A 17468-nucleotide genomic window follows, 5' to 3' on the forward strand; every position below is an offset into this window, starting at 1 on the left:
GAGAATGATGCGGATTCTTCTGATCAGTGCAGTTGTTCTACCGTGAAATACACTTGTAACACTAAAACCTATGAGTCACTCGCTGGCGTATTTTCAGAGGCTTGCTCTTACACTTATAAAACTTCTTTTACTGTATAAGACCATATATAGATGCAATGGAAATTAAAGATGTCACAAGCAATTATTTTTTTGCATTCTATGTATATATTTTGTATTTGCTAAAATGTAAAAGTTGGGATATAAACTTGTTTTTAGGGTTTAAGTTGCAAAGAGGTGTTTAGTAAATTTAGCGTGTGTACCCCCTTTTTTGACTTTAGGAACCCTGTCCCTCCACAGATCTATATTTACCATGGTGGCCATGGTTCCTTCTCTTTTTGTACATCCATTGGTGTCTATACCGTAAAGTCTCATAGATTGATTGATCCATAAAATCTTTAATGAAGAATAATTTCACAGTACATGCAGCTAGAAAGGTCATGGAGAGCTTTCATTTAAAACTGTGTTTCCTATTAATTTAGGAAGATGGAATTACTTTACCATCACTAGGAGCACTATACCCAGGGGGGTGGGGGTTTTAAAATTGTATTTTCAGTTGCTGGTTATAATCACAGTTGATTGGACTAGTTCTGCAATGTTGAAGGCATTTTACTATTCATGCTCTGATAAGTGTTAGTAACATACGCCAACATAAAACCATAATGTTTGGATTAGGGTGATTTAGCCCTGTGGCTATAAATGTAGGGTTATGTTCATGGGTGTCACTCACTGGAACTGATGAAACCATTTGGATGAGTAGTGAAATGTTATGATATTTTGCCAGGTCTGTTAGTTTGCATGCTCCAGTTCAAAGTGCAATTTTCCTGCCCTCTAGTTGACTTCTGGTTAAGTAAGTGGGACCCAAAAGTAATTTTTTATACATAAAGTACTGAGTAATAGAAAATTCAAAAATGCAAAAGATTCCCAGCAGGTATGACAAGGTCTATGTCCAACTTAAAGAGGAACTAAACTTTTCATTACTCATCTGTCCCCATTGCCTCCATCTTTTTTCTTCACATCCTCCTTGCAATATTCCACTATTAATATAGGCCAGGATGTTGTAACTCCTGAACAGGTGTATGGGAGTTCATGTTGTGCAGAAGAAGCCAGGAATGCTGGGTAACCTGGTAGCCAAAGCTGGCGCTTCACATGCACGGCCCAGAGTTTTGTCAGAAACCCGGAATGATCAGCCAGGTAAGATCCATTATTGCAGAAGAGACGTCGGCTTTCCTGTTCTGCAAAAATGGCCTGGTTGACCATCTATTCCTATACGTGGAATTTGAGTTCTGCTTTATCTGTACAAGAAAATTCCCCATCTTCTTTGATGTAGTTGGCCTGATTTGGAAAGCTATCCCTCCTTATCAGTGCATGGCCAGAGGTCAAAGAGTGAAGGAATGACAGCTGCTGATGATAGACAGTTTCTGAGGTTCTGTCCTAGAAGAAGCAGAAGACAGAACTAACAGGTCCCAGGTGCTCATTCAAGCTGACCATACTTTTTTTTTAACATTAGCATAGTTACATATGTGCTGAATAGCATTTTCAGATCACCGAACTTGCATTCTGTCTTATGTTGCTCTCCACTGCTTTTCAGTGTGCGTATTTCTCTCCTCTGTAGACAGATCTCATATTTTCTGCTACTAATATGTGATCTTTATCAGTGCTCATTAAAAACCATATACATAAACAGTATGAGCTAGGTCAATAAAAGGAACTCTGCTGGTAGAATGTTACTCTTCACCGCCTGTCCGTTCCTAATGGTTATTACCTGTTCACATTGCTGGCTGTACAGTATATGGTCTCAATGCATAGAGACAGCCCAAATGTAAACACTTATGTTCCCTTGTCATAACAAACTTAGAGATGTTTGACATGTGGGAGTAAATCTACTGTCTGTCCCAAGCACGTGGCACAGATCCCACTGCTTGACTAATGAATCTGTTACTGGAAGCTCCCCTGTTATGTTTAAAACCCCCCCCCCAAGCTACTGAAAATAGCGCATCCATGGCTGAATTAAAAGATGTGTTATCATTACTTTTTTCAGTGAAATACATGTCTAGTGCGGTTGCTGGCAAGGTGAATCACATGCTGGCTTCACCAACATTCACCCAATGATGACTGGATCTTTGGTTGGTGGTTCCTCTGTTGTAAGTAGATCTAAATGGATTCAATAAAATCTACCCCTAGTTTTACCATTGCTTTTCTGGTCTTGTATTGTCTGCTGAAATCTCAGCTTTCATTACAATAATGCAAAGTACAACCTCTGTTGTGGGGAATTTTTCTGCATTTCTTATCTTTGTCTATCTTAAGTGACATAACTCTCAGTAAATACTGGAAACCAGGTATGCTGGGATCATATATTGAGTTGAACATGCACAGCTCTTCTTCTTCATTCTCCTCTTGTCACGCAGGCTCTTTAAAACAAACTTACTTGCCTGTTTGCATTCATTTCTGCAATGTACATTGAGCTGTGAGGAATAAGTAAAAGTTATGCCATTCTGGCCTGGCCACTCAAGATAGGCAAAGATCCTGAAGGTAGAATAAGACGTGAACCTGGGTGAAGATGTGGCGGCTGTGTTAGAGTAAAGAGAGGTGAATTTTCAGGGCAAAAAGACGTAAACCTGGTTGTAGATGGGGGCACTTGCTTTGGATTGCGGAGAGGTGAATGTATAGGATAAGAAGACGTAAACCTGGGTGAAGATGGCAGCTTCTGCATCAGAATAAGGAGAAACCAGTGTACAGATGAGAGGACAATTGAATGCAGACAGAAAATGGCTAAAAGAGCCTAGATTAAAGCATTGGTAGCATTGTTTAACAAAAAGAAAAAGGAGAACGGTATTGTATATATTAAAAATTGAATTTGTTTTAAATACACTATTCTTTAGTAAACTCTGAACTATGTTAATACCCCAGCAAGGTGATCCCATCGCTGGGCTCGCTATGATGGGCTAAGCATGGCTTTGTCAGCTAAACTATTTCTGACTTCAGCACGAGTTCCCCATGTATTTCTGTAGATAATCTATTAGAAAATATACGTGCTGCTTCATTTGATCTCCCTTGGACACTTTCTAGGAATATATAAATAGCTATTAATGGAAGCTTGGTCTGATAAGTTGAGCTTGACCTCTCAACTGGTGCCAGGAAGTGCCAGCAGAATACTAACTTTGCTCCAATTGAGCCAAAACTGACAATATAGGGGGAACTATTGTCAGCATTACAGGGTCACTATAGGTTTTGCTTACTTTTCTGCTTCTCGGTATTACAGTGAAATGAACAATATTACTAATTTCTGGTTTTCCATTGATTTTTTGGACCTGTGTAAAAATTAGAAGAAACACATCTGTGTTATCAGTAGAAACCAGCTGGGTTTCAACTGTACCTTTTAGTAAAGGTCAAACCCTTCTATCACACATGCTCTGGCTACTGTTTAAATGAACTTGAAAAAAATACATATCAGACATTTGTGTTTTTTATCACTATAATGGCAGCCTGCAGTTATGATCTCATATGTGTGTGGATCCAGGCCTTGTCATCCTCCTACAGCTACATGCTGTGTTCTATCAACAGCAATATAATTCTTTACAAGACGTATTTGGAGATGAGATGATAATCATGAATTTTATTCTAGTGTATATCATGTTTTACTTCATAGCCTTTTAGGGAAAATGAAAAAGTCAGGTCTTAATTAAAGCAGCACTCCTCCTTCGAGAGGGAATTCAAAACCCAAAACATGTAAGTGTTTGAAAACACTTCTGGTTGCTTGGGTGTGTCAGACAGTAGAAGTCAGCGGGGAATTTGAAAACACAGAATATTATATAATTGCCAAAGAACCTTTTGAAGCATTCTCACCATAGCCCAAGCCTTAACCTTTATTTTATTGACTTAGAGATATAACATTTTACACTAACATTCCACAATCCAAAGATTATGAATTCTTTAACAAAGCAGAGCAAACAAGCCAAAGAAGCCAATCAAATGCCAACAGTTAAAACAATTATAGTTGGCTCCAGATCACCACTGAGTGAGATAGAGGCCACTGTAAACCACTGATTAACCTAAGGTGCCAACTTAATTGTGAGTGTGGGTGCATTCAGTGGAAAAATGAGTGGGTGTAGTGGTGGTCAGTGGATAAGTTCATGGTGCAGTGGTGGTCAGTGGAGAAGTTCAGGATGGAGTGGTGGTCAGTTTAGAAGTTTAGGGTGGAGTGGTGGTCAATGGAGTAGGGCATGGGTCCAGTGCCAGGAAGTGAAGAAGTGCATTGGTACAATGCTGGTCAGTGGAAAAGTGAATGGATGCAGTGCCAGTACATGAAGAAGTTAGTTGGTACAATGGTGGTCATTGGAGAAGTGCATGGGTACAGTGTTGGCCATTTGAGAATAATGAGGGTGCTGTGGTGCTAACTGAAAAAGTCCAATGATGCAGTGCTGGTCAGTAGTGGAGAAGTACAGTATGCAGGTACCGTGGTGAATTGTGAAAAAGAATGTGGGTGTTGTGGTGGTCAGGAAAATTGTACATGGGTTCTGTGGTGCTGTGGTGGTGAACAAGAAGTGCATTAGTGCAGTGGTGGTCAATAGAAATGTATGTGGGTACTTTGATGTGCCAGAAAGTGAAGAAGTGCAATGGTATAATGCTGGTCAGTGGAAAAGTGCATAGGTGCAGTGGTGGTCATTGGAAAAATACATGGATACAGTGCCAGTACATGAAGAAGTTAGTTAGTATAATGGTAGTCATTGGAGAAGTGCATGGGTACAGTGGTGGTCATTGGAGAATAATGAGGGTGCTGTGGTGCTAATTGAAAAAGTCCATTAATGCAGTGGTGGTCATTGGGGAAGTAGAGTATGTAGGTACCGTGGTGAATTGTGGAGAAGAATGTGAGTGTTGTAGTGGTCAGGGGAAAAGTACATGGGTGCTGAGGTGGTAAATAGGAAGTGCATTAGTGCAGTGGTGGTCAAAAGAAATGTATGTGGGTACTTTGATGATTTCCATTGTTGGGCATTGGAATAGAACGTGGGTATTTTGGTTGTAATTGACGAAGTCCTTTGGTTCAGTGGTGGTCAGTAAAGAAGTACAGTATGTAGGTACTAATAAATAGAGGAGTGCTGTGGTGAAATTTTATATATTTTTTTTTCATTCTTGTAGGTTTGTATTGAATATTAGTTTGCATACCAAAAGTAGAAAAACAAATTGACTCTGACCACATCCAACCACACGTGAGTGTTATTCCTAATGAAGACATATGTTAGATTTACAATTTTGGTGACAAAGAATGTTATAATCACATAACAGGAATTCCCAGCAGTATGTCCTGTGCTGAAAATTCTGTGGATGCTTTCTCTTTAAAGAAGCAGGTTGTTATCATACCATGAGAGCTATTTGGATCTGACCTGCTGGTTACTACACACCACTGATGACACTCGGCTCCTAATTTTAAACACAAAACAAAGAAAAGTGATAGACTGAAACTGTTCCAGGACCAGCTGTTACATTCCAGGGTCTGGGAAGCAGAGGGGGAGGAAAATGTGGAATGTGCAAATCTGAAACTGAAGGATCAACTGTCTAAGGACAAGAACCTGAATACGATAAGATTCCCAGAGTCCTCTCCTGCTCCCAAATATTCTGCTTAACTTTATTTCAGTATAAAATGTTATCACGGATGACCAAACTTCTGCCATGGCTGCTGTGGCCAAAATTCCTCAACTTCTCTGCATACCACATAGCTGTGATGGCTGGTGGCAACATCTTAGCGCATTCCACAAAGTCCAAGAATATATATCAGACCAGCATGGTTAGAGATGCCACCTGGCTCTTTATTAGCATCTGTCACACACCGCTCTGAGCGGTCAGCTGTTGGGACCGACAGATCCCATGGCTATTGTACCTGTCGGGAATGTATATAGCAAGGAGGGGGACTATTCCAAACTTTGAAGGCCACATACTGGGCGGGATTTGATTCATGTTTTGGCTCTTTGCAAACCATACCCTACTAAGTTTACTGGCATCTGTTAGAGGAACACTACAAAAGTATGCACATCCTGGAGTCAGACACTTCACTTACATAGACACTACAGGTGCTTTGTTGATTGGTCCTTGCCTCAAAATGACCTTTTAGGCTGACATAGACAATCTCCCTCCCAAAATCTGTTTGTCTCTCTTAACATTTTAGTTGCAGAAGATGTTAAAGCTTTGTCAGCCTCTTATAATTTTTACAATTAAATTGTTTCTGCTGCAACAAAATACTAATTTATAGCCTTGCAGCATATCGCCCACTCATTGCAGCCTGCATTTTCTACGGTAATTGAAGTTATCTGATAATCTACCATCTATAATCATACTGGCACGTGCTTTGGTGGAAGTCTAGGCAGAATTCTGTTAACTTTTTGGCAAGTTTGAATTTGTTTGAGGAACTCAGTGCAAGCTGAACAGAGAATAGATGCTTTGTGCAGATAATGTCCTGAGGCAGTGGTCGCCAACCTTTCGGACCTCACGGGCCACTATATTCATAATTTTTAATGTGCAGGGAGCCGTGTGTCACACAAAGGGACCACCCACTCATCAGGGACCTCCCAAAGGGACCTCCCATCACAGGCTCAGACCTGCTTGCTAAACATCCCGGGGGGACAGTAGCGCAGGGCTGTGGACACAATAAAAGTTGTGTCCATATGGGGGACATGATAAGTGGGCAAATAATCAGGATGACTTAGATCGCTTCTCCAGGCTTCATATACTTATGTGAATTTTATAAAGCCTAAGAAACACTAAATATCTGTGCAGATCATGGCCCTGAAGAGCTAGAGTTGGACACTCCTGGTATACAACATGTAAACCTACGTACACATGTCCAATGGTTCTCGCCCGATAATTAGCCCAGGGGCGATATCGGACGAGAATCTGTCTTGTGTACAGCGCCTGCCATCCATCGTTCGAACGACCATCCTGGCAGATCCACCGACGATGGACGACGAACGATCCTAATGAAAAGGAAGGAGGAGAGCGCGCAGTGGGGTGCCGCTCTGTCATTCTCCTCCTCCCCTCTCCATAGAGCAGAACGGTGCTGTATGTACAGCACTTGTATATGCATCATGCAGTGCTTAGTCGTTGGAAAGGATCGTGAAAAATCCTTTCCAACGACTATATTTGCATGTGTGTATGTAGCTTTAGACCCATGGTACTTCTTACTAACCAGTGTTTTTAAAGTCAAAGCATTTGGGTGCCTACAAAGTGCTTGTACACAGTGCCAATGTACTTCTCTATCTGCCCTACAGAGATAGATAGATTTCCATTGTTCTGCTTGTCAGATGATTTTGATCACCGGATTGGAGTTGACTTCAAACATCTTTGCTGTATCCATGGCTGTTAGTCTTATCTCAACATGTACACAAAACACATGATCCTGCACACTTGTGGTCATTTATTTAAGGCATGTTGCCAAAATGGCACACGCAGGAACACGTGCACACATTTAGATTGCAGACCTCTACGCTGATACTGAATAGTGCTGCAAATTATATCTCCGGCCTTCTGTTAGTACGGGTTAAATATAACACTTTTCATTGGTTGGAAGGGGAAGGAGTACTTGTTAGGGCAATCTCCTGCTGGTCCCAGACCAGTTATCCCTCTCTCTCATATCTTCTGTTTTCAGCAACGCTGGGAGGGCGAGTAATGACACAACTTAAGCATGTAGTTAAATCAATCAAAGCTTTATTATCACATCGCAGTCTATATAATCAAACAGGAGGGTGGAAGGCACTTATTAGTTAGTTAATAACAAGAAATACAATTAACAGCTTTGCTAAGCATGGAATGTTTTAGGATAAAGGAGAGGGGAGTTTCAAGGTTAGGGGGGATACAGATGTTAGTTTACTGATAAGAAGAATACAGCTAGTTTCAACACAACTCAATTATCTACAAAATATATCAAAAACACAAAAGTAATTTAACTTCAGGCTTTACTAAAATTCTACTCCAACAGTACTGTTGTTGGCTTAAGCTCCTTTCTGTATAATGGCCATTGTTTTGCTCACAAACACAGAGAAATGGACCTTACTATGTTACATATGTGTTACTAGGCCCTGCTTTAGCTATAGATTTGTGCAGCAGACACATATGCAAAACTATACTAGATAAATGACTTTCTGCATTGCATTGGTTATTAAAATAATGTGTTTTGCTCGGGGACTTCACCTAATGTATCATCAACTCATAGGCAGAATATTCAGTCCACCAAATGGCCTCCATTTTCACGCATTGCATGTGACAGGTTCACTTTAAGCTTCAAACTTTCTTTGCTGAACATGGACAAACTCATTTTGTAAGTGATTATATTTGCTTAGTTTTTACAGCAGACTTTGTGAAAGAAGGGTCTATTTAATTTGATCACATGCTTGCTTGGCAACTCATGAAGCATGAACATTTTTATTTGGTGTCCCTCTTGAATCAATTATTTACATCTCCACATTTTTTAGGGTTGAGATCCAAAGCCAAAGTACAGAGCCCTTACACCCTCCTGTGTCCCACTCCAATCCCTGAACAGTAATTGCATGAAAATTCTAATTAGAAGTTTGGCACATCACATGAACTGTATGGGTTGTGTTGGCGGTGAGGTTAACCATGGCAATGTTCCCCAGCAGAATCTTATTTTGGGTCATTGAATAAGACACTCACAAAGGAAAAACAGGCCTGGGGCTATGTATCTGGCCACTGAACTAACACAAATTGCTCTATCAGAGCATGGACAGCAGACAGAGGGTTTCACGTATTAGGCTGGAAAAGAAAAACTATGTTATTCAGCAAAATCCAGATGATTTAGGCTTATTCAGTAAGTTAGGGCAAAATATATTGGCCTGTAAAGCGCCATAACATTCGATAATTTACAAATCAGTTAAATGGAATCTGGCAGCACCTAAACTATCTACAGAATGGATATAGTTTAGGTGCTGCCATTTTTGAGAATGGAGGTTTTCTGGTTCCTTGCAGTATTACAGTGTACAGAACATGGTAGGGTCAGTGGGCCTGATTTAATAAATCCCTCCATGGCTGGAGAGGATACACTTACATCAGTGAAGCTGGGTGATCCGAGTAACCTAAAATGGATCTGGTCCAGGATTCAAAACATTTGCTAGCACATAGCAAACATTTGCTAGCACAAATCCAGGTTTGCTGGATCACCTAGCTTCACCGATGAAAGTGTATCCTTTCCAGCCTTGGAGAGCTTTAATTTAAGTAAGGCCCAGTGGGTCAAACCATTAAATGCAGCATTGGACCAGGACATTCCCAGAAGTGTCCAATTCTAATTGTTCTTCAGACTATCTCAACAGATGATTAGGTGTATCTAAACCCTACCTTGATATTCAGTTTTCAGGGGGTAGGATTAGCCAAACTGCTAATGACTTGAAGAACTGTGAACTTTCCGCTGTCATTTTAAGGATACGTTGCACCACAATGCACACAGCTACTGAGATCAACTATGGTCACAAGTTGGTTTTAATGTCTGTTGTCATTTTAAGAAAACTTATATCAATCTGACAGTCCTACACACAGTTTTAGGAGGTCGGTTTGTCTGCTAAAAAGATAGACACACTAAATTATCTTTCCAAATTAAGCGTGGGCTTTTTGATTGCAATACTTCTGACTCATGGCTCATGATCCTCCATGATTCATTACTTCCAGATTAACCTTAACAATTATTCACTTTGTGCAAGTTATCCTGTAAGCATGGCTACCGGCCACAGGCCTGACTCAGACATGAGTGTGTGATATGGGGTCAGATTTTGGAGTGTTTAGCAATGCTTAGTACCAATCACAAGGGTGTCATAGACAGACTGAGTCAGATTTCCACCCTTGTAGAAGCCAGGTGTAAATGATATCTGCCGATTTTGTGACTTTTTATTTCATTTATCTTTCTGCACATTATTTGTGGTCATCCAGGTGTCATTGTGTTTAATACATGCACATTTTTTTTATTAGTCCATGTAAAACTAATGTTTGGTATTTGTTTAAAGTAGATGTAACGTATCTGCATGGCCTTGATTGACTGGATGGGCACTCCTTCTCATCTATTGTTATACAGCTTTTGTAGCTTAGTGCCTCTCTGTACTTATTATCTATTTATGTACATGCTTGTCAGCTGCTTGATAACCCTTAGGTTCACCCGCAGGTTGATAACCCTGCAGGTTGGGTACACACCTGCAATTTTTGTCACTGGAAACTATCTTTCATGATCATTTCCAGCGACAAAAGAGTGACAGAATGAGTGCTGTACACCCTGCATTGTTCTGTTCTATAGAGAGAGGAGGAGGAGAACGAACGAACGAACGAGCGAGCGAGCGCACCCCACTTCTCCGTTCTCAAGTTCTCTTATCCATTGACTTGTACAAGTTTTTCTCCATCAGTTTTTTATGGATCCATCAGGGCATTTTCTAAATACTTTTAATACCACAATTTTTTAATACCACAATACCACATTTTTAAATGTGTTTCTTAAGCACCAAATGGAGGTCTGGGTTTCTTGCATTTTGGCATCCTTGAATTTGCTACCAGTAGACCTTGCCCCATCTCTGTATTTACTTTAGAAAAAGCTGCAGATACAACATATTGAACATTATCTATGTAACTACATTAACATGCTAAAGCCTAAATCAGATTATCCTGATTGCAAGTGTTGACTGTTTGTATTTATTTTACAGGTCAGCGGTCCTTCGGAGTGATTGTAGAATCAGAAAACCTTGATGTCAGGGAAGTGGAGTTTGGAGGTATTGCAAATCTATATTCTAAAATGCAGTCAAATGCCTATCAATTTATAAGCTTATTGTAATAAATATTGTAATTGTTACTTGCAGTACTGTTATTAAGTGATCTAGGTTTAGCCCCAAACAAACACACAGTGATTGCCAGTTCTGGCATGTGCCAGAAATGGTGAACTGATGTGACCCATGGGGAAGTATTGATTAGAAGTTCTAGAGTTCATCAGGGGGGCTGTGCAGAAAGACCACTACTTCTTCAAAGGAAGCAAAGGTTCTTCTTTATATAATGCCTTTCTACTCAAGCTGTGGCTGCTTTCCAAATATTTTGCATTCTTTTTGTTTTGATGGACCTGGAATGTATTTCATTTTTTACAATTGAAAGTTAAAGCAGAATCCATGTACAAAACAATGCCCAGTGATTCCCGAGTTGTCTTGGCATCTCTCCTTTTCCAGAGTTCACCTTTCTGTCTAATGCCGCCATCTTCTTTTTTCCGGGTCCTTTTTGATGTCTCCTGATCTTGCACTGCACAGGTGCAAAATTGTGTGACATGTCTTCTTCCAAATTCCTCAAAAAATAGGACTGCCGATCTCACTGCAGCCCACAGCCTTCTGGGATATGTGACGTATGTAAACCAGGAGGCTGTGGGTTCCTCTTTAGTCTTTACCTCCACAACAATAAAGACAGATTGGGAGGGGACCTTGGCAAAAAAGTAATTACAAAACACATTTTTGGCATTATGTAATAGGCATGGCCACCCTTTTACATAATGTTCAAAATGACCCACTTAAAGTTAGGCTTATTTGTTCTCAGTTGTATAAAAAAAACAGTGAATAATAAAACATTTTTTCTGCATGAGCTGACTGAGGATTTGTTGATTTACATTTTAGTATACCTCAGTAGTGTTTTTGCTAATGCAGAAAGAATATGTTCTAAAATGAATAAAAGGCAATATATAGAACAGACAATTTTATCGTCACTGCTGCTCCTGAAAACATTGCCTAATTCATGTCTTCATCCAAGAAATAATTATCTGGAATATATTTTATTAGTGAGCCCGTCACTGTGATGAATAGTCAGCAGTTTTACTAGGCTTTCCAGCAGCCGCAGACATTGTCCAGCCATTTCATTTGGCTTCCAATGTGTAGGTCTGGCTTCCAGGAACGCTGCGAACCGATCGTGTATGTCTAGGTGAAAAACAACACTGACATTTGGAAAGCTTGTCAGTTTAATAAGCCAGCATATTCACTTAGTAATCAATACTTTCAATCATTCTTATTTGCTAAGTGCTTCAATTACTTAATGTTAAAAAGGCCCTGAAATTTACTGGATTTCACATTAAATAATGTTAAATCTATGCAATGTATAAGAACCTCACAGAAGATGTGTCAGGATGTTTTCCGTAAGTTCCTGATACCATTTGAACTGTGGCAGGTTATAGGACCTAGGAGCCCTATAAATCCACTGAAAGAACTCCAGACTAAGCAGTAAAACCTCTTATTGCTACTGCCCAAACTGGATGGATTTCTTAAGTTAACTTACATCTTGAACTACTACTTTTATCCCATTGTCTAAAACCAATGGGCTGCAAATATTCAGCTAGCCGATCTAACCTGAAAACCCAAAATGAATTGCAGCCTGAATGTGTTTTGCTTTAACGTTTACAAATTGCAAAATATTTAATAAAGTGAGCACATGCATAAAGTGCGGGTCTAAAAGTTCCTAAAGAAGATTACAAGAGCTCCAAAACTTAACCTTCTTATGGTATCCAAGGCTTACTCACCCTCTCTCACCCTATTTACCTGTTCTGTTGGCCCATCATTATGGCTGGCTTTATTAATGGCCATTGGGAAAGCTTGTGGGTACATCCATGGACACTACTTGACACTACTTGAGGGTATAGATGTTTGCTAATTTGAGAGCTTCCAGTTTTTAGGATCCCATAGCTTTATACTGTCGCCTGGGTAGGGTGGGTGTTGTTTTATCATAGAAGAAAACCTGACCCATTGCTTGGCAGATTGTCACCTCCTCAGGGGATGGGAGTCAATGTGATTCATCTTTTATGTTTATAACTTAAAGCAGTGTTTCTCGACCAGGGTTCCATGAAACCTTGGGGTTCCTCCAGAGGTTTTTAGGAGTTCCTTGAATCCTGAGCATTTTGGACTTCTCAGGTCAGTTTAAGTGACACCGATGATCGTTTTGGCTATCTGTAAGGGTGACATTTTTCTTACTGGTCCATTGACCACCACACTAATGTACTTTGAGCTGTGGATATAATAATTATAGCAGGGGTTCCCTAGACACCTGAAAGTTTTTTCAAGCTTTAAATAGGTTTGGAAAGGCTGCCTTAAAATAAATTGTTGGTGTTTTGTTGGGAACCTATATAACCTTTGTCAAGTTCTAGTTGTGGAGATTTCAGTTTACCAATGAGCATACAAAAAGCTGATTGAAGTTTTAGCATTACCCTAATGTGTAAGTTTTGCTTTATAGTTTTCCCTGGTGCATTTTTTTTACTTTCTGTACTGAGAACAATGTTGCCACTAAAACTTCCCCAGTGGGGCTACATAGTGGGAAAGCCGATAAAGAATCCAATCATTCCATGTTTTATCCAAAACTAAATACATTTTTGGGTGAATATATACTTAACTTGGTTTTATCCATATATAATATTATGAAACACTTGGCACTCAATCAGGATTCTCATAGAGACAATCCCCTTTATTTGTTGTGTTACTTCTTCTGCCAGCATGACACCAATAGTTTGCTTTAATAACAATAATCCGTGCCACCCCCCCAACATATTAATTCATCTTTAAACTTCAAGAAACCTTCAGTCTATTTTAGTTCTGTCCTGTGTGTAGAATAATTTTGCATCAGCAGTGATTTATCAGCAAGGTCAGCGTGCCTCTGCAGAGACGCCTTGTCACATATTTCTGCCGGATAACCCTGGCACTCACTTTAAACTATCTCAGGAACTCAGCTCTCCTGCCTGTGACACCACCTTGGTGGTATTTTTTATTGTTAGAAGAACATTGCAATCCTATTTGATAATGAAGGTGTAACTAAAGAGCAAAAATTGACTTTAGCTGTGCCACACTGTCTTCCTGAAAACATCATTATTTGCGGCTGTATAATTGTGACAACACGGGTTCCCTTCCTGTCTTACTGCCCATTGGTCATCTGGCACTTATATATCTTCACCACAGCCAAGAATAGGTTCTGTGCGAGGATCAGGCAATGACTGGCTGCTTCTATCAGCTGTGGGCTGCAGAACAGAATCACAGCCAGTTGGACTGAGAGGGAGAACAAAACAGAATTAAGAGTTGTATTGTTATGTCACCAGCAAGGGGGAGCAGAGAACCACAAATGTATAATGATATGGCATATATTAATACTTTATAAGTTTATTAAGGTCTATCAAAATGATACAATTTTTATAAACACGATTTTAGTCTTCTGTCCAGGAAGCAGATGGAGATTTAAGGGATTTTTTTTAATGTTTTCCTCTATCATGTTTACTCTTTTGTTGTAAAAATCCTGTTTACAGGGCCCAATAGCTCAATCTCAAATCCACACATTTAAGAGATACATACGATAACAAAATATGCAGGCAAAGAACTACCCTGACAGGCCCCTAGATATGCAGAATATAGATAACTAATACAATAGATTGGTTAAATCCACAGAGTACCTTTGTAACCACTTCTTTTCCATAACAGTGGCATCTCAAAGTAAAAAAAATGGTTATTTAGAGGTTGGACTTTAGACCAAGAAATTGGTTGGATATCAGACCAGAAAGAGAAGGAAAGAGGGACAGATGGATATAGATTCAAATTAAGGACCATCTTTTCTAATTGGGGAACAGTTAGGAGCTGTGAGCTCACACAAGTAATTGGGTCAATGCATTGTCTCTTTAGAATGTCTGTTAAGCTACGTACACACTTCCAATTATTATCGTTGGAAAACGAACGACGAACGATCCTGCACGATATCTACGAATGATCGTATAGCACCGATCCTGCACACAGAGATAACGACACGATCGTTCGTAGATATTGTACACACAATGGATACGATCGTTTGAGCGATAGAAGAACTATGTGCACGACAGGAAAGTGAACGAACGTTCGTTCATTACGAATGCTCAGATCATGGACGATCAACGAACGACCGCACACACGAACGATGTTCAACGATCGTTTCCAACGACTTTCCTCGTTCGTCGGCGTCGTTGGTTACTTTTTTTACGAACGATTTTTGCCCAATCGATCGTTCGTCATTCGTTTTGAACGATAAAAATTGGAAGTGTGTACGCACCTTTAGTCTTTTGGGAGTCTTTTGCCATAATGATTCTGTATATTTAGATCAGCAGATTTCTAATCAGTGGAAGTGGGTGGACTGGTGCACTCCAGCAAGGCTTGGAATAAATATGGAGGTCTTTGTATTCATTGCAAGGTGTGATTTAGTTATTTGTCTGTTGTTCCACTTATTATTTAAATCCTTTTTCTTTTTTTACAGAAACAATCCTCAGCTGCAGATATAAACTGGAAAAGGATCAAGATATCAGGCTAGAGTGGAAAAAAGTGTCCACCAGTGGAGATGTCTCTTTTGTCTACTTTAAAAATGCTTTAGTAGGTAAGGTTCTGATCCATCAAGAAGTAGCCACAGCATTTGCCCACGAAAGGCAAAATGAAAATAAAAAATGTATTGGGTGTATTACATTTTGCTTATCTACAGTCATATCGGAGCCTTTTGTATGTTAACCAAGCCAAGGCTATTGTTGCATTACTTGTCTTCCTAAAACTGAAATACTTTGGGCACTGAAGGATCATCACCAGAAAAACATTTTATTCATTTACATGTCCATAACCCATATGTATGCGAGTTAGGCTATTAGAGCATGTTTTTTTAGGGAATGTGTTTCTAGTTAAGCTTTATTATCATCCCATGGCCTGGTCATGCTTTTGGTATAAATACTTGTAGCTTGCTGTGGTGGATTTGTGCAGGGGTAAGGTGGTTGAGATTTGGCAAGGGTTCCTAGAAAAAAAGAAAAGGGTAGAAATATCCTTTAGGCTATGAACCCAAAAGCTAAGCCCTACACTAACCCCCAACACAACACAGTCATAGTGATACTACCATAATGGCCACTTTGGGAAATGACTGTGTTCCAGATTATTAGTGTCCTATGGGGCCAATGAAACCAAATCAAGTGCTTAATATACTGTATTGTGAATCAGGCACACAGCACTTGGTGGTCAAAGCTACAATCCTTTCCTAGGATGATCTTGTGCTTGTACTCACTTGGCTTAAAGTGGAACTAAATCTAATATAACATCCTGTCCCTGTTCCATTGCAGGACGCTGCTCTCTTCTTCTCTCTCCTCTTCCTCCTTGAGATCTTCGGCCATCTTAATTGGCTGGGCCAGGATGACATAACATAACCTGCAAAAGTTCTTTCATTCCTGGCAAATGCAGGGGAAGTTGGGATTGTTGGGTATCTGGGCCATCAAACCCAAGCTGGGCATGCTCAATTCAGTTTTTTTGACAATTCCATTGAGCGATCAGTCAGGTAGGAGGGATTTTTGCAGAAGGGACATCACCTGCCTATTTCTGCAATAATACCTGCCTTACTGAACATTTTTAAAAGTGGAATTTCAGAGCTTATACTGTTTAAAATTGAAGGAGAAACAAAAAAAAGAGGTTCTGGCTCCAAAGTTGTATTGGTATAAAACATTAAATATGTATAAGTAGTTTTCATACATAATTATCCAACAAATAACATTTGAGCATATATTCAGTCTAGTTTAAAACAGCACTGGACTGGAGTATATTATTCTAGACATAGAGTTCTGTCTATACATAGTTGTTAATTGTATGAGTCATAAGTGAACCCGATGCGTTTTGCCTCAAAGGGCTTCCTCAGGGGAGTATATTCTTTATACGGTCTGTATATAGGTGCAAGGGATACACATTTATAGGGTATTTTCTATGTTTATTGCATATGGAGGTATGTGATCAATGTATATTCTTTACATAGTAAGCTTATCAGTCGTATCAATAAAACAAATACAAACTGTTTGGTTGTGAATAAATAATTATGAAAAGAACTAGGTTTAATGGCCTGGTAAATTTATGGTATATACATGACAATTATTAAAGCAAGTGTATGAAACGTGCCTCATACGGCTTTAAAACGTTTTTAAGGTAGAGACTTAAGTAAATCAAGTCACATTTTTCTAGGGACATGTATAGGGACAATCAAATTATGCTATATGTAAAGAAAATTAAAGTAAGGTTAAGGCTTTTAAGTAAGGTTGTGATCTTGTAATAATACATAATTAATGTTTGTACCAATACAACTTTGGAGCCAGAACCTCTTCTCCTTCAATTTCATATCTATATTTAAAGAGGTAGCTCCATGACAATTTCCTGGTGGATCCTCAGTCATCTTTTCCTCCTATCTCTCTTATACTGTATAACATATCTAGTGATTGGGAGAATGTGTAAACAATAATTATACAATAAAAAGCCTTACTTGGCCTTATATAATTGGGAAAGGTTTTATCATGGTGCTTGCTGTAATTAAAACAGAATTATAGGCAAAACTTAACAAAAAAGAGTATTGCAGCACTGAAGGTTAGAAGATCTAGGTCCGAAGCAAATCGTCATCCTGACCTTTATTTATACTCTGCTTCCTCT

The 17468-nt window shown here is 39.4% G+C and overlaps 1 protein-coding gene across 2 annotated transcripts in view; it reads left to right on the forward strand.

Annotated features, from left to right (window-relative positions):
- JAM2 (junctional adhesion molecule 2) overlaps positions 1-17468 on the forward strand; it is a 66009-nt gene that overhangs the window by 24463 nt on the left and 24078 nt on the right. For both annotated transcript variants that reach the window (XM_072432231.1, XM_072397949.1), the window contains exons 2-3: positions 10716-10781; positions 15289-15405. In XM_072432231.1, the coding sequence (XP_072288332.1) occupies positions 10716-10781; positions 15289-15405 (183 nt within the window). The remainder of the gene's footprint in view (positions 1-10715; positions 10782-15288; positions 15406-17468) is intronic.

This window comes from Pyxicephalus adspersus, chromosome 1 (genome assembly GCF_032062135.1).
Source record: "Pyxicephalus adspersus chromosome 1, UCB_Pads_2.0, whole genome shotgun sequence".
NCBI lineage: Eukaryota > Metazoa > Chordata > Amphibia > Anura > Pyxicephalidae > Pyxicephalus > Pyxicephalus adspersus.